This window comes from Globicephala melas, chromosome 4 (assembly GCF_963455315.2).
Source record: "Globicephala melas chromosome 4, mGloMel1.2, whole genome shotgun sequence".
Taxonomy (NCBI): domain Eukaryota; kingdom Metazoa; phylum Chordata; class Mammalia; order Artiodactyla; family Delphinidae; genus Globicephala; species Globicephala melas.
This window is the reverse complement of record NC_083317.1, coordinates 69,139,626-69,164,390: the sequence shown is the minus strand read 5'-3', so window position 1 is coordinate 69,164,390 and position 24,765 is coordinate 69,139,626. Positions and strand designations below refer to the sequence as shown.

Below are 24,765 nucleotides of genomic sequence, written 5' to 3'. Positions count from 1 at the left end.
GCTTTGCGCCCGAAGAAGGTGCGAGGGGCTGGATCTCTCCCCACACCTCCCGCCTGAGGCCAGGCGCCAGGTGTCGCCCGGTGCTGGTGCCGGTGCCTGATAGCCAGTTTGGGAGCGAGCCTCAGGTAACCACCCTGAGGGGAAGTGGAGGGAGGGGAGCACCCTGAGCGCCCCGACGGCCGCCCGGGTCGGAGGGAAGAGTCCTGCCCGATGGGCCCACCTGGATTTTGAACCCCTCTTGTTCACAAAGCAAGAGGAGGGGACTGTGATCTTTAAGAGAACGTAACGATGGATGATTACTGCTCTCTACCCAAAGTATATGTATATTTTATACTCAGAGCTACCATTTTATGATTTCTTACACGGGGGGCAGTGATTTGGAAACACAATAGAATCTGGGATCAGATCCTCCCATTGACTAGACAAACCTCTGCTTTTTCATCTCTAACATGGATATAAGAATACCTACGGCGGGATTGCCATGAGGGCCAAAGGACATGACTAGTACTTTATAAACCGCTTGTCATTCATTCATTTTCCTCATATATATTGAGAACTGACTGTATTCTAGGCACCAGGCTAGGCACTGGGGATTCTATTGTGAGCAGAAAGTGACCGTCCCTGCCCTCAAGTTTACAGTCTATTGGGAGAGGCAGGTGTTCATCAAAAAATCACACAAATAATGTAAAATTAGAGCTGAGCTAAGTGCTACCAAGGAGAGGTGACTAAGTGATGCTCTGAGAGGGTATAAGGGAATTGACAGAGAGGTCAGGGAAAGCTGATCTGAGACCCAGAGAACCTATGGAAAGGTGAGGAGTGCATCCAGGCAACGGAAACCATGTGTCCAAAACACATCATCTCCTATTCCAAACCCAAGCAAGTACATACAGTTGCCTGGTCCTTGGTTCTAAGAGCAGTTCATAGAAACTCCCTCCAAGATTCTGGTGTCTGGAGCCTTTCAGTCAGGTAACTGCAGGCTTTCGTTTATATAGTTGAGGCCCTGTTTAGAGCACACCAATAAAACCAAATAAACTGCAGAAACGAACCTATATTTCATATTGGATAAGACCTATATTCTTCAGCACTCAGCACATACGTGTTGGCCTGCCTTTCCACGTTGGGAGGCGTAAGAGGAAATCTGTTGAATTTTAAGATTTGGGGGGGCAGGGCTAGAATGAATGGACAATTGAGGAAGGCCTACCATAACGAGAGCTTTAAGAACAGAAAAGAACTTCACAAAGCATTGGAATCATGGAATGTTAAGATAGAATGGACCTTTCTCCACTTCTTTTATCAGATGTGAACAAATGGTCCACACTGCCAAAAAGAAAACATTGGGATTCATTGCCTTTCCAACCTAAGGAGTCTATGATCCTAAGTCTCTGTGGCTCAAAAGTGCATGGAAGTCCTGAGAGATCCATGGGGACACGGGAGGGGAACTTGACCTGTGTTTGCCATTTGTACTGCGGTGCTACCATCTACCCAGTCATCAAAGCTTGAGAAGTAGGGGGTCGCCCTAAACTCTTCTCTCTTCTCATCCATCTCCCCCAGTGGTTACCAAGTCCTGTAGCCCCTGTCTCTCCTATCCCTCCCCACTGCAATTGCTTTTCAAGGCAATGATGCTCTCCAGAGTTGTCACCAAAAGTGCTGCCATATTCTCCTAACCAGGCTCCCTGCGTAAAGCTTCACTCCACTCTCTTCAGCGCATCTCCACAGCTTTCAGTCAATGTGTGTTTCCAAGTCCAGCAAAGAGATAGAAATCATACAAGAATTTAACAAAGACAGTACAATATAACTAATTTTTAACTATAATCGATTGGAGTAATGGAAGATTGGTTAGCAAGACATAAAGATCCAAAGTATACAGGAATCACAGATACACGAAGCAATCACTACCCATGAGATAGATCGTCCAAGAGAGAGATGACCTCCCAAGAGTGTGTCACAGAGGGTGTAACCACAGCTCATTAGATGGCAGAGAAGTTGCTGAGGTTCCAGGCAGCCAGAAATCCACTGTCTGGGATGCCAAAGAAGCCATCCATGAAAAGGTGAAAGTACACTGGCTGTACTCTGCTGCAAGGCTTCCCAAGAGAGGTGTCAGGGGAAGCAGCTAGCCACTGGGCACTGCTGACTGCTGTGCACTGCAGCCATCGGGCACTTAAGAGATTACATACTGCAGATGGTCCAGAAGCTGTGCACTGCAGGATCTCAGCACTGGGGAAACCGCACGGTCCTGGAGCTTAACAGGAAGAGCATGTGGAACCCACAAGAGAAGCCCCTTCCTCCTCCAGTATCCCTCCAGCGCCCTCTACTGACAAAGCTTAACATTATGCCAGCTGGCAAAGGAAAACTAAAAGACCCAGGTCTGTTTTTGCTGAGGAGGCAATGCGGGGTGAATGTGGAGCAGAGAGGAAATCAATTGATAACTGGAGCATCAAGTGAACACCAAAATCTGATCGAGTGACTCTAGTGCTTAAATCTTCTAGTGGCTCCCTATTGCCTTTAAGATAAAGTTCAAAAGCCTTACCATGGCAAACCAGGCCTTTTATATTCTGGTGTTGGGCTATATTTCCAGCCTTAGGCACAGCCACCCCCCCTTTATCCACTCTAGCCCTCCATAATTACTCACAAGTCCCTGAATTCTCCATGTTCTCTGACACTTCCACCCCTTTGTCTAAGTAGTCTTAGCCACAAAGAATTCCCTCCTTGCTCTGATCAGATACCTACTCTGTACCTGGCACTGTTCTGGGGCTGGGAATAACAGCAATGAACAAACCAGGCTTCCCCAAGTCTCTGTTCAAATATCATCACTATTTTGGAAGTATTTTCTGACCACCTTCTCCAGTCTTCAGATGAGTTAGATGCCTCATCTAGGAGTTTCTGTTCTCCTATATCTAGTACTTACCATACCCTATTGTAATCACTGATTTTCCTGTTAGTCTCTTCCACTGGCCTATGGGCTGTCTGAGGGCAGGGTGTGTGACTAATTTATTTTTGTATCCCAGTATTTATTCAGTGCTATTGCTGACACACATAGGTTTTATTGGATTGTTTGTCCAAGATCACATAATTAAGTCAAAGATAGACCCAGAACCAGAGTCCTGGTCTCCTGTTTCATGGTCAAGAGTGCTTCCTCACTAGAGTTTGATCTGCCCTATGGAATCTGTGTTTTGTGTCAGACAAGCCAAGTGCAATGTTAAACATCATCAGTAATGGTAGTGGAGGGACTTCCTTGGTGGCGCAGTGGTTAAGAATCCGCCTGCCAATGCAGGTGACATAGGTTCGATCCCTGGTCTGGGAAGATCCCACATGCCGCGGAGCAACTAAGCCCATGCGCCACAACTACTGAGCCTGTGCTCTAGAGCCCGTGAGCCACAACTACTGAGCCCGTGTGCCACAACTACTGAAGCCTGCATGCCTAGAGCCCGTGATCCGCAACAAGAGAAGCCACCACAAAGAGAAGCCTACACGCCGCAACGAAGAGAAGACCCCACTCGCAGTAACTAGAAAAAGCCAGTGCGCAGCAATGAAGACCCAACACAGCCAGAAAAAAAAAAAAAGAATGGAGAGAAACATAGCCCTGATCTTTTGTTGAAAACTATGGTGCATTCACCCCTCATAGCCCTTATGTACTTTGAGTCCCGTATCATAGGAATGCTATGATGAAATCAGAAATAGAGAAAACAAGTAAATGGATGAAATGATGTAGGGGAATATTCTGACTCTTCACTCTGAAGAAATGGAGACTTTCATTTACATGAAAGACAAGGTTAAGGTGGCTCCAGGTTTGTATGCCAGGTCCCAAAGTCAGGGGGTGTGTTCCCGGAGGAAGAAGGGGCTTCTCTTGTGGGTTCCATACGCTCCATGACTGTGATTAGGGAGCACAGTTAACGTAGCAGTCTGTAAACAGTGTCCCTGGGCTTGTGGACCATGATATAAACATGGGGGAAATCTCTGAAATATGAACATGCCTAAGTTAAGACACTTCGAAAGAGGTAACTGTTCACTTGTTAAATAATAAACATGTGGAACTCATAACTTTCAAGAGGTGGTACTAGCATGATATATAAGCAATTTGGAGAAATTTGCTAACAACAGAGCCAAAAACCACTACTCAAAAAAAAAAAAAAAAGGACAAGGTCAGGTAGGACTGCTCTTAGCAATATTGCTGTTGGCATCCAAATGCTGGGTTGGCTTGATCCAGGGATTGGCCCAGGGTAGAAAAGGATCCAGACTTCTGTGAAGTAAAGTTGGAGAGGCAAGCTAATATGAATAAGACAAATCACGGAGAGCTTGAAAGTCAGACAGGCCATCATTTTGATGAGAAAAGCAATGAAGATCCACTAAAGGTTTTAGAAAGTGATGTGATAACATGAGTGGTTAAGACATTTTACCTGGGAAAACTAAACCTCGATCTCCTGGCATTGGAAAATGATTATAATATTAGCACCTACCTATAGATGGATATAAGGATTAAATGAGATAAGGAATGTGCATTGACTTTCAAACCTCTCTTAACGCTGGGCCCCCTTCCATTCTTTGGAACTGTATGGAATATGGCTAACAAGACAATAATCATATTTTCAGGACAAAAAATTACAACATACTCTGACAAATAATTTTTGTTCCACTTCAGGGTGCTAAAAATGTACTTTTCATGATGCAAATGGGAATAGCCAGGATATTTCAGTAATTTATGGAGAGAGTCAAACATAACGTTTGAAAGTAGGATTGCCCTAGAGAAAATCCATGATGTGTAATTGCCTTATTCTGAGAGAAGCAGTATGGTATAGTGTGGGAAGAGCAATGAAGGAGACCTACGTTCTTGATTCAGCTCCAACAGAAACTGTTAGCTTGTGCCAATCACTTCACCTCTTTGTACATCAATTCTCTCACTTGTAAATTGAAGATATTGAATTATATTGTAAGTCAAATTAAGTCCCTTCCTTTTTTGGGAAAGATGTTCCTTTTTATTTTCCAGACAGATTTTTTTTTTTTAAGTCCACTGGGACTAAAGTGGGGAATGAAAGAGAAGGATGAATAAAAATGGCCATGATATATCAGACTAATGCAATTGAGAGAGTAAAAGAAGTTTGTTTTGGATGCTTTTATGGAAAAGAAGGATTCTACAGTAGGTACACGGTGGATATGACTGTAGCATGGTTGAGAGTTTGCAACTGCAGATTTGGGAGTCATCAGCATAGGGCTCTGGTTAAAGGCCCCAAAATGCCTCTACTTCTAGTTAGAATATAGTAGGTTGCAGCAGCTCAAGCCACCCACTGCAACAAATTTAAAAATCTAGAAAAATTATTTTTTAAGATATTGTAAATACATCAGGGAGCTTTAGAAGCAATGAGTACTGGATCAATTCAAATTCCAGGAGGGTGCTGAGCCCTTCCAAGGTGAACTGGCTTATTTTTAACAATGGAGACCAAAAGACAATGGGATTACATAAAGTGCTGAAAGGAAAAGTTGCTAACCTAGATATTCTATACTCAGTGAATATGCCCTTTAAAAACAAGGAGGCAATTAATAGACAAACTGTTCAGAGTATTTTTTTTAGCTGTTTACAAAATACACACCTTGAACAAAAAGATACCAAAACATCGAAGGGAAAAGTTTAGAAAAATTTTAATCTTGCAAAACTTAAAAGAAAACTGGCAGGCAAAGTTGACTTTAAGACAAATAAAGTGAGGCATTTCATAATGATAAAGGTTAAATTCAAGAGGAAAAAATTTTAAATCCTTAATATTTATGCAGCTAATAACAGAGATTGAAAATTTATCAAGCAAAAATTGACAGAACTAAAAGAAGAAATAGACAAAACCACCTTATAGATGGAGATTTTAAAAACACTCCTCTCAGTTACTGATAGAATAAGCAGACAAAAAAATCAATAAGGATATAGAAGATCTGAACTACACGATTAAACCTCTTAACATATATAGAACATTACACCCAACAACTGCAGAGTAAGCATTCTTTTCTTGTACACATGGAGCATTTATCAAAATTCTTTAAAACAAACAATTTGAGGAAAAAAAAGTATAGCTTAGAAAACACAAACATCCAGGGACTGAGCCTTAGGCAATACTTCTAAAAAGCAGTGGTGGAGACAAAGGTGAGCAACAGAAATGAACAAGGAACAGCAGAGAGTTGGGGCAAGCAAGACTCTGTACAACCATCACCCAATGGAGCGAGGTGTTTCATCAGAGAGGGATCGATTTCTCAAATGCAATACAGAAGCCAAGAAGAAGTGTTGTGGGGAAACTCACTAGATGTAGCAGTCAGGGAGACTGGTGATATTTACATTTATGAAAGCAGTTTCAGAATAATAATCAAGATGGAAGCTTTCTGGGAGGTTAAAGGAGGGGGGATCATGTGGAGAGGAAAGAGAGTCAGTCCTTAGTGCACTTGGGAAGTCTGACAGTGAAAAAGAGAATTAGACCATTGGGAAAGATAGTAAAGTAAAAAAAAAAAAAAAAAAATGTTTTTAAAGAGAAGGCCAGACAGTGCCCGGAGGAGAATGTAGAGGGTCAAATGCTGGTTCCTCAGGTCTTGGACAAGGCAAGAACTAAGAGCTCAAGCAGTAGAGGAAAGACTATGAGGTCAAAGAGTTGGACTGGTGGCAGAGGATGGCAGTGTGACTTCATTCTGACATCCTTGATCTCACTCAGGTAGGGCATGAGGAGAAAGTCATTCCCTGGAGATTAAATAAGAAGTAGAAATGTGTTTTGGGGGGATGGCAAAGATCAATGCAGGGGCTTCCCTGATGGCGCAGTGGTTGAGAGTCCGCCTGCCGATGCAGGGGACACGGGTTCGTGCCCCAGTCCGGGAAGATCCCACATGCCGCGGAGCGGCTGGGCCCGTGAGCCATGGCCGCTGAGCCTGCGCGTCCGGAGCCTGTGCTCCGCAACGGGAGAGGCCACAGCAGTGAAAGGCCCATGTACCACAAAAAAAAAAAAAAAAAACAACAAAACTTAAAAGTTTTTCAGCTGGGGTGCTTGAAACTAGACTTTACACCAGAGCTTCCTAACCTTTTTCAACGTCAAGGCACACAGAAATCTTTATAAAGCACACTGGGGTACACTGTAGGGTTTTGGGAGGTCTATATGGAGCTTATGAAAAATTCAATATAGTTTTTTTTTGAATCTGAATAATGTGATTTCTTCTGTCTTTGAAATTCTTAGGATAATGTGAATGGATTTCTAATGCACTTAAACTTTTTATATCATGTTTTTCCAAGTAACGTGACACCTAACAGATGTTTTGCTACCAGTCTTCTTTAGAGTTGAATTTAGAAATATTAAACTCCCCCCAAACTACTTCTAACCTCATGTTTTCTTTGAATCTATGAGCATTGTTGGTACACTTTATTATATTTTCACACATTCATTGTGATTTTGATTAAATTCATTCTGGTGCTCGAAAATGCCAATTAAGCCAGTTTTCTGAAGACAAGAAACTCTCCTCAACAATTCTGCAATAAGGATCATTGACATTTTTCAATTCCTCTTTTAGCTCCTAACCTCCAGGGTGGGGGAGGGAAAGCTTTTCCTTTGATAGGTGACTTAGTAGGAGACGGCAGACTGTTTCTTCACATAAAGCTAAAAACAGACAGAACCATAGCAGCCTGGATTTTATTAGCAACATCCTTTAATATGGAATTCACATCTATAGGCAAATGTACAGACAAGAGCTCTATGTGAACAAAACAATGTCTTGCATCTCAGGTGTTCAGAACATGGAGAACAGATACGACATAAAGCCTTCCCACCTCCCTGCCATCACAGCTTTCCCACCAGTACAGAAACCGTTTTGCTTGCATAATCCAGAAAATCTTATTTGTTTTAAAGTGTTTAGTTCCTACTCCAAATACCTGATCCTGAGTAGTTTGTTTTGGTACTTTCTGGCAAATCAATATTCTTCCAAGCCTTCCTCTCCAGGGATTCTAACTAGTGCTATTAACTGAACGTTGTTACTAACATCTGTAGATTCATCACCCTTCAGGGAAACACTTTGATTTGGTCTTGTAGAGACTGTCATCAATGCATCTTCTAATAGTAATATTCCATTTTTATATTTCCTTTGCTTCATTTGGTTCCACACATGGTCATTTCTTAGGCAGGCTGTTAAAATGAGTGATTCTGTAATTGTGGGAGACATTTTGGCTTTAGTTCTTCCTGAACCCAATCTGATGCAAACTACTGTTGTAGCTGTAAACACTGCTGTAAACAGTCCCACTGAACAGGTGGGAATCCATGAAGGTAAAACTATTTTTGTAATAATACTAAGACATTGTATGTCCTCCCCACTCTCCTTCTTAAGAGTGTACAGTGGAGTTTTCTGGAAGCTATATGATGTGTGATTGAATTAAATCAAACGGATTGAATGCAAAGCAGATATGAGAATCTAAGTGTCTTCTATTAAGCCAGACGTTAAAAGATTTTCAGAAAATGTAAAACAATGCCATGCTTCTCATTAATGATTTTTGTTTGTTTGTTTCTGGAAACTATAGTTATTTTTCATAAAAATGTTACTTATGTTAACATATAAAGGAGTTATTTTTATTTTAAAATAAATATTTTTGAATTTCTAAAATGATAAATATTGCAAGATATAACCCACATTAACAAAAGATCTTTAGGGTCCTCAATAACTTTTAGGAATGTAAGGGGTGCTGAGATCAAAAATTTTAAGAATTAATCTCTCAAAAGACTATCTGTATAATATAGATATTTTCTATTAAGCCTCTGGCATAATTTACTTGGCACAATTTTTTTCATTTGATAACTTTTCCATGAAAATGAGATATTTAGGCAGATATTTGGGTAAAGAAAAAAATTATCAGAGCAAACAAATCCAAATTTGAAATAATCCTCACTATTTTGTCTAATAAGTGATTTAAATTTATATTTTTCTTTTTTTTTTTTTTTTTGCTGTACGCGGGCCTCCCACTGCTGTGGCCTCTCCCGCTGCGGAGCACAGGCTCCGGACGCGCAGGCTCAGCGGCCATGGCCTACGGGCCCAGCCGCTCCGCGGCATGTGGGATCTTCCCGGACCGGGGCACGAACCTGCGTCCCCTGCATCGGCAGGCGGACTCCCAACCACTGCACCACCAGGGAAGCCCTAAATATATATATATATATATATATGTATGTGTGTGTGTGTGTGTATATATATATATATATATTGTGCTACGCAGGCCTCTCACTGCTGTGGCCTCTCCCATTGTGGAGCACAGGCTCCGGACGCTCAGGCTCAGCGGCCATGGCTCATGCGCCTAGCCGCTCCGCGGCATGTGGGATCTTCCCGGACTGGGGCACGAACCAGCGTCCCCTGCATCGGCAGGCGGACTCTCAACCACTGCGCCACCAGGGAAGCCCCCTAAATTTATATTTTTGACTACATGTATATGTCTGTGAAACTCTAAGAAGTATGAAACTATAATTAGACTTTAATATTTAATTTAAAATTACGCTTTATAGTGGGAAACTAAATCGTATATTTAAAATACTTAAGGAGACTACAGAACTTTTTACTACAACAAATCAGTTTTCAGAGAAAATAAGATTGTCCATTTTCTTAAGAATATTTTTAAATAAATCACAAAACTTTTGAAAAATTAAGTATTTGATAAGGGGAATTTTTAGAAATATTACCATTTAATTTAATAATTAAAATGCTAAATTTTCCACAAAATATAAATATTACTTATACTCAAGTATAGTTAAAATATTTTGAAAAATATTTTTATAAGAATATTAAAGACCTACAGTCCCTTTACTGAACCAATTAAATTTTCCACTATTATTTGCTTTTAGAAGCAAACATTTTTTTATTTCTATAAACAAATAATGTCATTATAAAATTCCATTCAGAATCAGATTTTGGATATTTTACATCAAAAGCCAAGGATAAATAAACCTATAAATCAAGCCACAATTTAAAAAAATAAACAAAATCAATTATGTTTTATCAGAAACAAATGATGATGATGATGAAAATATGCCTTCTTTTCGGGGAGAAAATAATTTTAAAAATAAGAGCAAATTAAATCAAAGGAAGAACTAAGTATTTGAAACACTTATGCACAAAAGAGTTCACTGACAATAAATACATTGCAATTAAAACAATAATCAGACTTACAGAGATGGTTTTAACATGGTGGTTAAAGGGTGAAATTCTATATAAGCATCTCTGCTGGCAGGTGCTCTGCATAAAACCTTAAGTGCAAAAACAATAATTACTGAAATCTGGAAGTTTACTGACTGAGCAAAATATGTATCCAAATATAATTTCAACTGTTATAAATTTGTGAATGGTTATAAAATGGTTGTAAATGTTGTTACCACTATGAAAAGTTTACAACCATGAGTCTCTCATGGCACACCTGTAACCCATTCTGCCATGACCACTTTTGGGAAGCTCAGCTTTAGAGATCTATAAAGGCAGAATAGGATAAAATGGTAAAATGTGTACTACAAATAATATTTGATGATACTCAAGTTTTGTAGGAAGGCTTATGGCATAGTATGGACTCAAGATGAACCTTGGCCGGGCTGTGCAGGTTTTTAACAGATGGCAAGGAAGAGGGAGGGCACCTCAAGTAAGCCAGCCAGAACTAGCAACATACTGAGGATAGGTACTGCTAACAATGGATGAGAAAGTGTTAAGCTTTGAGTATATAATTTCTTGGAAAGTGCCCAGAGTAGACTATGTGTTAGAAATTTGTGTTCGTAAATACTAGTAAAAAATTATATTAAAAAAATTATAGTATAAAATTACATGTATAAATCATGGAGAACCTTGAAAGTCAGGATATGATTATCATTTGTGAGCTGGGCTCTCTCACCTATTAACAACAGTAGAAGATAGATCCCAACACACCGGCCAGAATAGACCAGAGAATGACCCGAGACAGGGTTGCCCGTAAGGAGGCGAGGGGCCGAACCAGACTAAAAGAAGTGGAAAAAGAGAGGAAGGGATGAGTTTGGAGACGCATTTCCAAGGAAACATCAATGAGATTCAGTGACAGAGTCAACAGATTAAGGAGAATAGAGACCAAATGACTGAGGAAATGGTGGTATCGTGTTCTGAAACAAATCTGGAGAGAGGACTTAGTTGGGAGATGGAGAATGAGTTTTAGTGGAGATGTCCTGGAAGCAGTAAGGAGTGTGAAATGTAGCACAGGTCAGAGGTCCGGGACGGACCAACAAGTGTCATCAATACTGTTTCGTGGTAGATGTGAGCTCTCCAAGAATGGCAGAATGCTAGAGACTGAGCTTTGGGAAGATTACTAAGTCTTGCTTAGCAGGAGGAAGGGGGAAGAGTTTTGGAGACAGGAGGGGTGCTGAGGAAAATATAAAAACAAGAATAGTGTATGCCATCAAAAAAAGAGAAAGCCTCAAGAAAGGATGACAGCCATGTTTAACTGGCCATCTCCAGCCTCAGACTGTGTATGTTCAAATCCTGCCTGTTACTTATTAGTTACGTGTCATTTCAAAGGTTTTATCGTCTTTCTTAGTTTCATCGTCATCTGTAAAATGGTGATAATACACCTACCTCATATGGATATGTTGTGGATTAAGTGAAAAAAAATGTATACGGAATACTTAGCACAGGATTATCTCATCTGGCACAGATAAGAAGTTAATAGATGTAATTGATGACTTTAAGGGACCAATGGAATGGTGAGAGCAGAAAAAGTTGCACGAGATTAAACAAGGATTGAGCATTGAAGAAAAAGACTAGGTATGAAAAACTTACTAGACAGTCTGTGCCCCAAAATGAAGAGAGATCACAGAACAGCTGTTAGAAGAGGCAGTAAGGTGAAGTAAAGGCTTTCTTATATTTGCTCTATACCAACAAAGGTTATCATTAGTATTGTCATGGAGGCCTATTTAATTAGAGTTGGACCATCCTTCTATTGACATGAGGCCATTGAGCCTTCAGAATAGAAATCAAACAATTGCACAACAACTTAAAAGGTCCTGTCAAAATATATGCAGACAGTAAAATGATGCAGGCACTGTGGAAGACAGTACAGTGGCTCCTCAAAAAATTAGAATTACTATCTGATCCAGCAATCCCACTTCTGAGTATATACTCAAAAGAATTGAAAGCAGGGACTGGAGCAGGTACTGTTCATGGCAGCATTATTCACAATAGCCAAAAGGTGGAAACAACTCATCAACAATTCATCAAAAGATGAATGTATAAACAAAATGTGGTCTATACAAACAATAGAATACTATTCAGCCTTAAAAAGGAAAGAAATTCTGACACATGCTACAACATGGATGAACCTTAAAGACATTATACTAAGTGAAATAAGCCAGACACGAAAGGATGAATATTGTCTGTTTCCACTTATATGAGGTCCCTAGAGTAGTCAGATTCATAGAGACAGAAGGTAGAATGGTGGTTGCCAGGCTGTGGGGAGGGGAATGGGAGTTATTGTTTAATGGGCACAGTTTCAGTTTGGGAAGATGAAAAAATTGTGAAGATGGGCGGTGGTGACAGTTGCACAACAATGAATGTATCTAATGCCACTGAACTGTACACTTAGAAATGGTTAAAGTGGTCAATTTTATGTTATGTATATTTTACCACATATATATATATCCGACAATATGAGCAAAATAAGTCACTGTCCTTTGCTAGGTAGAATGAAAAGTTATCAGAAACAATCAACTTGTAGCAGTAACTCTTTTTAAATTATGAAATATTTCATACATACGAATAAAATGCATAATGTAAATTTAGGCAGAAAGAATAATGAAACAAACATGTAGGCAGCTACCATCCAGCTTGAAACAGAACATTACTAATAGTGTTGGAACTCCTGTTGTCTCCCTGATGATACCCCTCTCCCTCCCCTACCGAGGATAATGCCATTCTGAATTTGTGTTTATCATCCCTTGCTCTTTCTTATATTTCTTTATAATTAAATTTCTTGTAATACTGTTCTTATTATATTTGTGACCCTAAACAATATACGGCTTTTTCCACCCAGCATCGTGAGATTCACCCTTGGTGATGTCTGTAGCACACTCATGGAGAACTGTGCTATCTTCCCGATGAATTGAAGCTTTAATATTATGTAGTGACCTCTTTATTCCTAATAATGCATTTTGCCTTAAAGTCTCTTTTGTCTGGTATTAACACATCTCCATCAACTTTCTTTTGGTTATTATTTGCCTATTTATCCATATATCCTTTTACCTTCAGTCTTTCTGGTCCTTGTGTCTTTTCAGATGTGCCTACAGCTGGATATTTTAAAAATCCAGTCTGATAATTTCTGTATTTTAACCGGCACATTTAAGACCTTTCCTTTTTATTGTGATTACTGATATATATGGGTTCTCCTCTATCAGGTTGTTTAGCCACCTTTCCTATGCTTCCCCCAGCCCCTCCTTTCTTGCCTTCTTTTGGATCAATTTGTTTTGTGTTGTTAGTGCTTTTAATTCCTCTTCTCCTTTCTACTGATTTGGTGGTTATATTACTTTTATAGTAATTACTCTTGAAATTTTGCCATGTGTACTTGACTTTTTACAAAGTTTAAAATTAATATCTTTATACTCTTCTTCCTCTAAATAAAAGAACATAAAGTAAAAGATAATGGAGTACCACCAACCTGAGGCCACTTTGGTTTCTTGTCTTGGGATTTCCCAACCAGGCTGGTGGTATAAATTTAAAACTTAGACCTAGATTGTGGCTACAAATTCGTGGAAGACTATTTCTCCCCCAGTAAGTAGCAGCAAGAGAGAAATATTTCTGTGCCTCTTCCCCCCTGCCATTAGGCAGATATTTTCAGTCCCACCCTTTCACACTGAAAGTGTGTGAGCCTTGGAGGGTTTCAGATTTGGGGGGATGAGAGAGTCTTCCGTTCAGCTATTTACTTCTTCAGTCCTTGCCTGGCCATTTGTCTCAAAGCTTCAAGTTCCTGGTGTCTACATTTGCCCCCAAGTCAGCCCTAATTTCTTCATTTGCTTTCCACACTGGTTTCTGCTTTACTCACTTACCTGGCACATGAGGATTTCCCTCGCTTTCTTGCAAGCTCAGCAAGGCAATTTGAAAGGTACATTTGCTCAGATTTGTCTCGTATCCAGGTGTTTTGAAGAGACAGGGCTTTTCAGAACATCTAGTCTCTCTTTCTCTACTAAAAGCAAAGACTTTTCACCTGCTGCTTATTTGTGTATAGTGTTGCATACTATGGATTTTCATGTTTTGTTTCAATTTGTCCTGGAACGTTTTGAGTGAAATATACAAGTTTCTCTTTTACAATAAAAGTGGATGAGTACCTGCAAATGTACAGAGAGATGTTCATCAAATGGCTGTTTAATGATTATTTTTATTTGGAAATACGTAACCCAACGTCACGTAATAGAGGATTCACAGAGTAAATTTTGCTGTGATGCTTATTGGGCCAACAGGAGTTGTATGATATGGAAATGGTCATGATAAGATGTTGAGTAAATAAGCTGTTTTGTATGTCCCCATTTTTATATATACAAATATATATTTACACTGAAAAAATTCTGGAAGGAGACAGCCAGTATTTTGGGATATCACCAGGGATATTTTTGCTTACTCTTGTTAATATCTACTTTTTAATGAACAAATAGTATTCTGTGTTTTTTATGTAAATGAAGGAATTACAACAACAAAAAGCAGGGATTAGTGAAACACTTTCTAACCTTGGAGATCTGTCTTGTGGGATAGTGAACTCCCCAATACTGAGAGTGTCTAACAGAGGCTGGATGACCTCCTATCCAAGATTCCTGTCATTTTATGATTCAAAGATTTTTATTTTGTTTATTCCTCCCCACCCCCAACCCCGACAATAGGTCAACCAACCAATGCCTCAGACACATAAGCAAATATGCATCCCCCCGGAGCTGCCGGAATTGCTGAAGCAATTTACCAAAGCCGCCATTCGGACCCAGCCGCAAGATCTCATCCAGTGGGCCGCCGAGTACGTACTCCTTTCTCACCTCCAGCCCGTGGTTCCCATTGGAGGTGGAGGTAGGGGGTGGAGGAGGGAAGGTCTTGGAAAACTGAGGAGGCTGTCACGGCTGCAGCCTGGGAGTCGGGACTGATCGGCATAATCTTTGGGATGTTCAGTTCTTGCATTGCTTTGGTGCTTTAAAATCCACACGTAAATACAGCAAACCGGGCGAGGATGGAGACCCTCCCCCAAGGGAACGAGACTGAGCAATAGGACGCCAGAGCTATAGGCAGTGTCCTAGGGCAATCAGCAAGAGTCAGATTACCACATCACATCACACACGCACACTCCACCCTGTCCCTGCCCTCCACCTCCACCCCTCCCCCACCCCCGTCCCAGTGCAAAGAAGGGTTCAGAATCCTGCGGAGCTTAGCCTGCCTTTCCCTGGTGTAAACCAGGGCCTCATCCTCAGGTTTAACCACTAGATGGCAGCAGTGCACCTGTGGGGGAGCGATGTGATGAGCCCAGGTGGAGGATTGTGTGGGATCAGTCCAAGTGGCTTCGCTCCTGAGTTTACTCTACTCCTTCAAATGGGACACCTTCCTCTACTGCTGTTAAAACTCATTCTTGCGCCCCAGCCAGACACTTTGTATCTTGTCTTTGGGGAAATTGTTATTTTCTTGACTGTGTCTTTGAACTAATACGTTCCTTCAGCATAAGGATGTCCATACAGTACACGTTGCATTCTGGAGAAGCGAGGCAAGCGTGATGGGAACAGGCGGAGCACCGTCTCGGCTGCAAACAGCGTGCCTCCACCACAGGTGTCCTCCTTCAGGAGACACCTCCAGAGGCTGCTCAATGGAAGGAGCTTACACAATACCTGCTGGCTGAGGCTGAAAGAGCTTCACACACAAAGCCTCCCGGCTACCAAATGGCTTCTTAGACAAAAAGTGCCTGCTTGAACTGGGGAACTGAGGCTTGGGGCAGGAGTTAGGAGCTGACCAGACCTCCCGGGGACCATTTTCAGGCGATTTTTACTGCTTGGGGATGACCTCCTTATAGGGCTTCAGTGGGAGAGGGGGATGAGGAATGAGAGGCTGCAGAGTGGAGCTGGTGGTTTGGGGGAGGGGAGAATGTCCACAGCATGAGGTTGAGGAGGTGCGGTGGGCAGGTGGTGAGAAGAAGGTGCGGACACCTTTGAGAAGGCTCACGACGCAATCTAAGAGGAGCCTCACACAGTCTCCGGTTCCTGGGTTGGGCTAGGATGAAGCTTTTACAAATGGAAGGAAAATAAGCCTGTGGTGCTCATAAAAATAGACACAAATAGGGTTGCTTTGCCTAGTAATGAACTCTGTTTAGTTTTCTAGTCTAAATTTTATATATTACCTCTAAGATTGAATTTTAGCGTCAGAAGACTAATTTCTTTTGGCACACTCAGACAGACTTTGTTCTATACTATACGATAGTTTAAAACCCCATTTTATTGTTCTTGCACTGCTTTTATAGCAAGAAAAATGACATTTCTTGGTATTGTGCCTGACATTTATGGGAGAAAACATTCCACTGTTGTAGTCTGCTTGCTCCCCCATATTGTATCATGTGCTATAAATGTCTTAGATATCTGTGAAGAATCAGTTTGTAGTTTAACTACAATGAAAAAGGAGAACATGATCTAAGAACACTCTCCATGTATTCAGACACGGAAAGCACTTGTCAGACAGTTTAATGTAACTTACAAACCTGCAGCATTTTAGAGGTAAAACTCCACAAAGTATTTCCCGGATGAAATGTCTACTTAATTCACCACAAGCAAAAGTTTCCCTGCATATGTGTTGTCCATGAAGAAACCATCTATCAGACATCAGCAGGACATAAACTAATTTGTCTTGTGGTGGGTAAGTGTGACCACACAAATTTGAAGAACCATGGAACTGCTCACTGCAGAAGACGCTAAATAACCCATAGAGGATGAAATCCATGACTACAGCCTCATTTCCACGTTCTCTAACCAACTCTGCTACAAGGTCCAAAGACATCGCTGCTGAGCCACACCCACCCGACCACTGACCTGTCTGCGGAGACTGCTCATGCACATCGGTAGAGGTCACCTGAACGCATTTCTTCTGCTCCCCCTGCTGGTGACCTCCAACGGGTGCCTGGAAGGTGTTTTGGTACTGGAAGCCGTTGCTCTGCATTGTGCAGTGGCTTAGAGACAAAGAGTGGTTTGCCCCATCATTGTATGGCTTTTATAAAATTCCCTCTGTATTCTTTTTATGTTACCTGGATCTGGAGAAATTAATAAAATAAAATTAATAAGAGAGGGGGCAGAGGCTGTGATCCAGGGGTAGTCAATAACAAGGCTTCTGATGAAGACAGGCCCTTCCATATGGCATCGGTGCCCCAAGTATCAACTGCTCGTGTCCAATCTCTGCTGCAGGCAGCCTCTTCCCATCATAGATCAATCCCAAAACAGGGCTCAGTGTTTGTCCACACTGCACCAAAACAAAGTCCATTCCACAAAGCACTGATGGGCAGGCAGATGTTACTGAAATTTCTGAAGGAAGATAGAGGAGGATTTTACAGCACACACCCCACGTGAGTTCATCTCAAACCCTTTTTGCGCTTGTCTTCTCACCTGAGCCTCCATTAGTGCCCTGCCAAACTTCTCTCCCCTCCGCGATGGAGCCCCAAGCCTCACTTCCTCCAGCTGGAAACCCTTCCAGGCTCACCCCCCAGAGCACCCCATCTCCTCCCCTTTCTTATGGAAGTCATTTTAATCTTCTTCCAACTTCTCTTTCCAAGATTACATACCCCTACTACTACCTAAGACCAACTTTAAGTATGTAGATAGCCATCGTACCAAGCATAAAGACTTTTATATTTGAAAGAAAAATCTCCTCCAAGTACTAGGATTCTTCCTTCATAAAAAAGAGTGGGGGATTTAAAATGACAATTTTCTCTCTCCTTTAATATACATACACATAAAATAGACATGCATATGTACATATACAATACTTATGTCAATATATTATTTGTCTCAATACATATGCCTATATGTGTGTATGTATGTGTGTGCACGTGCACACATGTATATAAAACACTTAGGAAGGAATGACTGAAAAAAATACCCAGACCTAATATGCTTCAGGGAATTCCATACCAAGCACTTGGTACTCCTCATCCTTAGAGAAGAACAAATCTTTTTATTCCCTAAGCCATCTCTATACCTTAAGTGTAAAGTAACACATTCAGGCTTTTCCTGTACATAAATGAACTAAAAACAGTGTCTGGCATATAGAAGCCACTTAATAAATGTTCTTTCCTCCATCCCTTCCCTCAAAGAAAAGGGAGAGGGGATTCCCAAAGCATCCAGAGGCCACTGAGGTAGAGGCTGCTCCCCCTAGCCCCCCAACTTTTTTTTTCTTGTAGTTATTTTGGGGCTATGTCCCGTGGAGAGGTTCCTCCGGTGAGAGACTGGTCTGAGCGAGTGACTTTGTCTAACTGGGCTGAGCTTACACCGGACCTGCTAAAGATCCTGCATTCTCGGGTAAGGGCCAAACGGCAGCACGGAGGGGGGATGTAGGGACGATGTCAAGGTTGGGTGCGTACAGACAAAAGTCACCTGGCCACTCACCATTGTCTTAAAATTCACTAAACCATGCACCGAGAGTAAATCTTCCTGTGGGGAAATAGGAATCATGGTGAAATAGGCTGTAAGCTGAGTTGTCAGTTGGGTCATCCCATGTCATCCTGAAGCTGGCAGAATGTCCAGGGGCTCAATGCAATGTGAATTCCTTCTCTCCAGAAAGTGCAGGTGCACATGCCTTGCCAGTGCCTCCCTTACTGATCAAGCCCAGATACGATGCCAATCACAGTTGGGGAGGGCCATATTACAGTTCCCCAGTTACCCCAGGTGCAGACATAGCCTAGCTTTTAGGCTCTCTCCACAGACATATTGTCCTGGGAGCTGTCCTGTGAATGGATGAGGAGGGTCTGTCTTGAGAAAGCTTGCAGTTTGGCCAACTCCCAAGAAAAATGGCTTAGCACTACTATATCTCACTTTAGGATCCAGGACCAAGAGGTTTGGGGTGATTCAGGACTGACTTAGCCGACTGCCTTGGTCCCAGAGGCTTAGCATTTCACTGGAATCGGAGGACCAGGGAAGGTGTAGTAGCACTTCACTGGGGCATCTGCACCATTATTGCATCGTTGGCCGACAACTGGCCATTTGCGTCCTTCCCTCTTGACCACCAAGCACCTTGTGCAGTAGACATGGCAGAGATCCGAGGTACCTGGGACCAAGCAACATTAGGCATCCAGACCACAGACCCCACGTTATTCCCAGGAAAGCGTGAGTGATGCATTCAGGGTCTAGTGCAAAGAACTCAGCGGAGTCTAGAAGCAAGAGATTTAGCATCTAGTTCTAGTTTCACCACTAATTAGTGCTCTCAGACAAGTTCTCTGCCCTTTGGTTTCATTTTCGGGCTGCTTTATCTGCCTTACAGGGACAACCTAGGGATGAAACAGCAGACAATAAAAGCACTAGAAAAAAATTGAAGTGTAATATACATGTATGTTTTCCCCATAACTCTGATACCTGAAGTTTGAATGATTATATCTCAGCACGTTCTTCACTAGGCTGAATATTTCTCTACGCTTACAAAGAGAACTGCCAAACAGAGTCTCTGTTGACCCCTGACACCTTCCCCCACCCCTTGCTGTGTGCTAGGAGAACCGAGGCCTTGCCCCGGGTAGGTTTCTCAGGGCCTTCTCTTGTCCTGTCCCTCATTCCCTGTCTTGTGTCTGTCCCCGGCCCCGCAGGTTGCTGGCAGACTGATTGTCCAAGCAGATGAGCTGGCCCAGATGTGGAAGGTGCTGAATCTCCCACCCGACCTGTTTAATAGTGTGATGAACGTGGGCCGCTTCATGAAGGAGATTGAGTGGCTGAAGTTTCTCGCCCTTTCTTGCAGCTCTCTTGGAGTTGTAAGTTAGCTTTAATGGTTTTTGTTCCTTAAGGGAAAATCTCTAGGGACCTGGCGGAGGCTGGGAGGGCTGGTAAGAACACACAGTCAACTCCCCAGGGTTCATGAGGAGTGTGCCCCTTCTTGTCCACTCCTTCTCCTCTCTGAATTGAGGTCATTTCTCTGCTCATCACCCAGAAGCAGGGGTTAGGAGGAGGGAGGGGAAAGCTGTCATCAGGCTCTGGGGAGAGGTTGACTAAAATGCAGGTTTGGGATTGTTTATGAATTTCAGTCACTGCACTTAGGTTTATTTCCATTACCACTCCCTCCATTCATATTCCTTAAGGTAACCAAGAGCCAGCTGTAGAAGATGGGCTTATACTTGGGTTTCAGACACCTAGAAGATATACCAATAGAGATTTTTAAAAAGAGGTGCAGCCTTATCGAAAACTACTATTTGATAAGCACAATTGGATAGAAAAATCAGAGAGAAGAGAGCAGGAAAGGAGAGATGAGGCTATTTCCAGACTCAGAGTCCTGACATCCCCAGGGATGCAGGATGCTCATACAAATTCATGCCTTATTCCAAATTTGACTTGATTGACAACGGCAAAAGCCGTGTTTTCCTGTTTTAAAGAAACCAGTTCATATACATACTTAAAAGCTTTAGGTATCATCTTATATGTGGACTCACTCTTGTCAAACACTATTATAATAACTTAAATGAAAATGAGTCAGAAAAATGATTTTTTTAAATCCCTGAAATACATACAAGTTTAAAACTTAATGAGAAAATTATGGCCTCTGCCAAAACTAAATGGTACGAAAAAGGTAGTTTGAGTCATTCAGTATGTTTAAATACAATCTTGTTCTTTCTTCTCGAATATCCTGGGTATGCACATTAGACACTTTTGTTAGTGAGAAAAGTTACCAGAAATACTGTAGTCCAACTTTTCCTGTGGCTGCTGCTGAACTTTCAGCATAATTATTTCTTTAGAGAGGAGAGGCCATTTGTGGGTTTTTTTTTTTTCCTTCTTCGCTGCCCTTTCTAGCACCCTTATGCAATGAATAAACTACTCTCAGCAGCAGAGGCAGATAAGTTGCCAGTCAGCACTATCACACTTCTATGGAATTAGCACCAAGGATTGGGGAAAATCACAGGGGAGAAATAAAAAATGGGCACGTTTTATGAAATTCTCACGGGGTCACAAGTTTACTCACACCATATTCAGAGACGTCCAAGGAGGGGGGAGTGTACCAATACTTTCTCTGTCGTTAATCCTGCTCTTCCCCATCTACCCTACCCGTGAAGGGTGGAGTAAGAAAATAAGTAGATTCAACCCAACCCTGGACTTTTCATCTGCTGCAATAACTGAAAACAGCTTCAAGGTGAATTGCTCAGTCTCTCAGATTTTTCCTCACTGCTCCTCTCTTCAAGGTGGCAGTTGTTCAAGGAAAGTGGTGATGCTGGGATCACAGAGCAGCCAGGAGGAGGGTTCCCACATCCCTTGATCCTCTCTGGCATCTCTTTTTTTTTGTTTGTTTTTGCGGTACGCGGGCCTCTCACTGTTGTGGCCTCTCCCGTTGCGGAGCACAGGCTCCGGACGCGCAGGCTCAGCAGCCATGGCTCACGGGTCCAGCTGCTCCGCGGCATGTGGGATCTTCCTGGACCGGGGCACAAACCCGTGTCCCCTGCATCGGCAGGCAGACTCTCAACCACTGCGCCACCAGGGAAGCCCACTCTCTGGCATCCCTTGTCTCCCTGGAAATACTCATCTGTGTGGTCACTAGCTGTGCAGCTGAAGTCTTTGGTCTCTCTCACAGCACGACGGTCCCCCAGCCAGCTCACCTCCGTTCTCCCTGGTGCTCAGGGCCTCTTTAAGTCTCTTCTGGGTTGCCCTCAACTGCTCCCTGCCTTTGATGCTCTGTGTCACAGCCGCTCAGCACCTTGGAGGTGTCTGAGTCCTCTCCTCGTCCACATACCTCACAGTAACCAAGAGTGACTTCGGAAAATCAGATTCCAACCCTCCCTCTGAAGCTGTAAGGTTTACTTTGATATGGCTGCCACCCAAACTGGGCAGAGGAAACCATGAGGTGAATTCTTTCTACCTCCCTGCTAAAACGGGGAGGTTGGCCTAGATGTTCCGTGAGGTCCTTTGATCTCCAACATCCTGTGGTTCAATTCCACCTTCTCTGCTTCCACAGAGACACCATCAGGCCTGGCTCTGGATGACAGTGGAGCCCGCCAATTCTGAGAGGCACTCAGGTGTCTGACTTTGCTCCCCATCATCCCTATGTCAAAGAACACCTAGAGGTTAGGGCTTCCCTGGTGGCGTAGTGGTTGAGAGTCTGCCTGCCGATGCAGGGGACACGGGTTTGTGCCCCGGTCCAGGAAGATCCCACATGCCGCGGAGCAGCTGGGCCCATGAGCCATGGCTGCAGAGCCTGCGCGTCCAGAGCCTGTGCTCCGCAACGGGAGAGGCCGCAACAGTGAGAGGCCCGCGTACCGCAAAAAAAAAAGAACACCTAGAGGTGAAGTCAGCATGAAATTCTAGTCTGTAAATAAAGGGTGCCCTATGGATCCAGGGCCCATCCCATTTTGCCCACTTGGTTCGTGTTGGACTATTGCTGGGAACTTAAATGTAAGGGTGGTCAGGATGTCACCATCTGGAGGAGGGTGGCACTCTTGCTAATTGCTACATTCTTGGAGGCAAGCCCAGAAATGCCCTCCTTTCTTTGCCAGTTCACCAGCCAGCCATGATCTCTGGGCCATGTGGAAAATCCAGCCCCCTCCTTATAGGAGAATCTAATGGCAGGAATTTTAGGAAGCAGGTGCATTTACTTCCCGAATCTGCATGTGATTCACATTGCTACAGTATGCAGACCTGTGTTCCTCTTCCCCTTCACCACTCCTTCCTCTAGAATACCTACCAATCATATACAAGAAGAGATCGTGTAATCGTGTTCACTGGAAGGAAGGGCATGTTTTGTTAGCAAATAATTCACTTTCTGAGCCTTTCGCCTCTGAGTTTGAAAATGAGGCTTGTAAGATGCTTACAGGCTATCTCTATGGAGTGGATCCCCATCTGACCAAAAATTCTTGTGCAATAGAATGCAGATATCTGTCTACTTTCGAGTTATTTAAGTTTACCAAAAAGCTCCAGTCTAGAGAGTTCTTATCCATTCATCTGTTTATTAAATATTTGAAAATCATATAAGGGCAATAGAGTTTTAGTTATCTGAATAATCAATAAAAGATGTTCAGGGTAGAAAGCACCTTTATTAGTGTGCTAAGGCTGCCGTAACAAAGTACCACAGACTGGGTGGCTTAAACAACAGCAATTTGTTTTCTCAGTGTTTTGGAGGCTGGAAGTCTGAGGTCAAGATGTCTCATTGGCTTGTAAATGGCTGTCGTCTCCCTCTTTCTTCATGTGGTTGTCCCTCTCTGCATGCGTGTGTCTGGTCGGTCTCTCTCTCTCCCCCATTCTCTCTCTCTGCATCCTAATCTCTTCTTATAAGGACACCAGACCTATTGGATTAGAACCCACTCTGATGACTTCATTTTAACTTAATTAGCTCTTTAAAGGCCCTATCTCCAAATACAGTCACATTCTGAGGTTCTAGGGGTTAGGGCTTCGACATATGAATTTTGTGGGGACATAACTCAGCCCATAACAGCACCCCAATTTGGATGATGCTGTAGGAAGAGGACTACAGAACAAAGGCAATAGGGGAGTAGGCTTTTTTTGAGAAGCAGAGAGGATGAGCTATAGATGGAAATTGGGAAGTTCAGTGCACACATGCTCACAAAACTACCCAAAATCACTGTCATGCTGACCGCAAGTCAAGCACGTGGCCTCCCATCCTCTCTGACAACCTCTTACCAGCCTCCTGTGTGCCCACCCTCCCACCCTCCTTTGTGGAAGGGCCTGGCACACTGCCTCACACAGTGCTTCACGATGACCTCCAGGAGAGAACTCCCAAGGGCAGGAGAGAGGAAATGAAAGCGGTCTGCTCCCCTCCTGTGGCATTGCTCCAAGTGTCTCACTGGAGTATACAAGCTAGACTAATCATTTCAGCCCCTTAGAGAGAAGACTGCAGGGCAGTAAGAAGAAATCATTCTAATTTTGTAGATTACAAAAGCAAATTCCCCTCCGTTAGTGAGATTATTCTAATTAAAGTAATAAATGTCTTAAAGCATTCAACAGCTTATAAACTTAATTCCTTGAAAGTATCCCTCCAACCAAGAAAGGAAAGGAAAAAGAAAGGCACCCAGTAGATACTCAATATTTTGGGATTGAGTTAAATGACATTTGGGTGTAAAAAATTCAAGCTTTCCAGAATATTACATCATCCCCACTTTATTTTACGAGAGCAAGGTGTTCGTTTCTTTGTCTTTATCTAAACTGATCTTAGGAATTTAGTTTGGAATAGTGACCTTCTCCTCATTTAACCTTATGGCTTTACAGACCATTGCCAGAACCCTCAAGATAGTGTGTGAAGTGCTATCATCTGACCACGATGGTGGCCCTCCCCGGATCCCTTTCAGCACCTTCCAGTTTCTCTACACATATATTGCTGAAGTGGATGGGGAGATCTCTGCATCACATGTCAGTCGAATGCTCAACTACATTGAACGGGAAATGTAAGTAAACATTTACCAATTGGAGGGGAAAGAGTGTGCGGAAAACAAATATAGCAGGTCAAGATATAGTGAGGTTACTGTATTATACCGCTCTGGGAACAGAGGCATATTGTGAAGAACAATAAATAGGGATCAGAAAGAGAAGGAGAAACAGAAGAGAAAGAATGGTATAGAACAGTGATTCTTAGAGTGCTACCCAGACCAGC

The 24,765-nt window shown here is 42.5% G+C and overlaps 1 protein-coding gene across 1 annotated transcript in view; it reads left to right on the top strand.

Annotated features, from left to right (window-relative positions):
- Positions 1-24,765, top strand: part of ROPN1 (rhophilin associated tail protein 1) — a 25,116-nt gene continuing 351 nt past the window's right edge. The window contains exons 1-5 of the mRNA XM_030856542.2: positions 1-125; positions 14,853-14,980; positions 18,383-18,500; positions 19,775-19,936; positions 24,384-24,559. Coding sequence (XP_030712402.1) covers positions 14,865-14,980; positions 18,383-18,500; positions 19,775-19,936; positions 24,384-24,559 — 572 coding nt within the window. The 5' untranslated portion in view covers positions 1-125; positions 14,853-14,864. The remainder of the gene's footprint in view (positions 126-14,852; positions 14,981-18,382; positions 18,501-19,774; positions 19,937-24,383; positions 24,560-24,765) is intronic.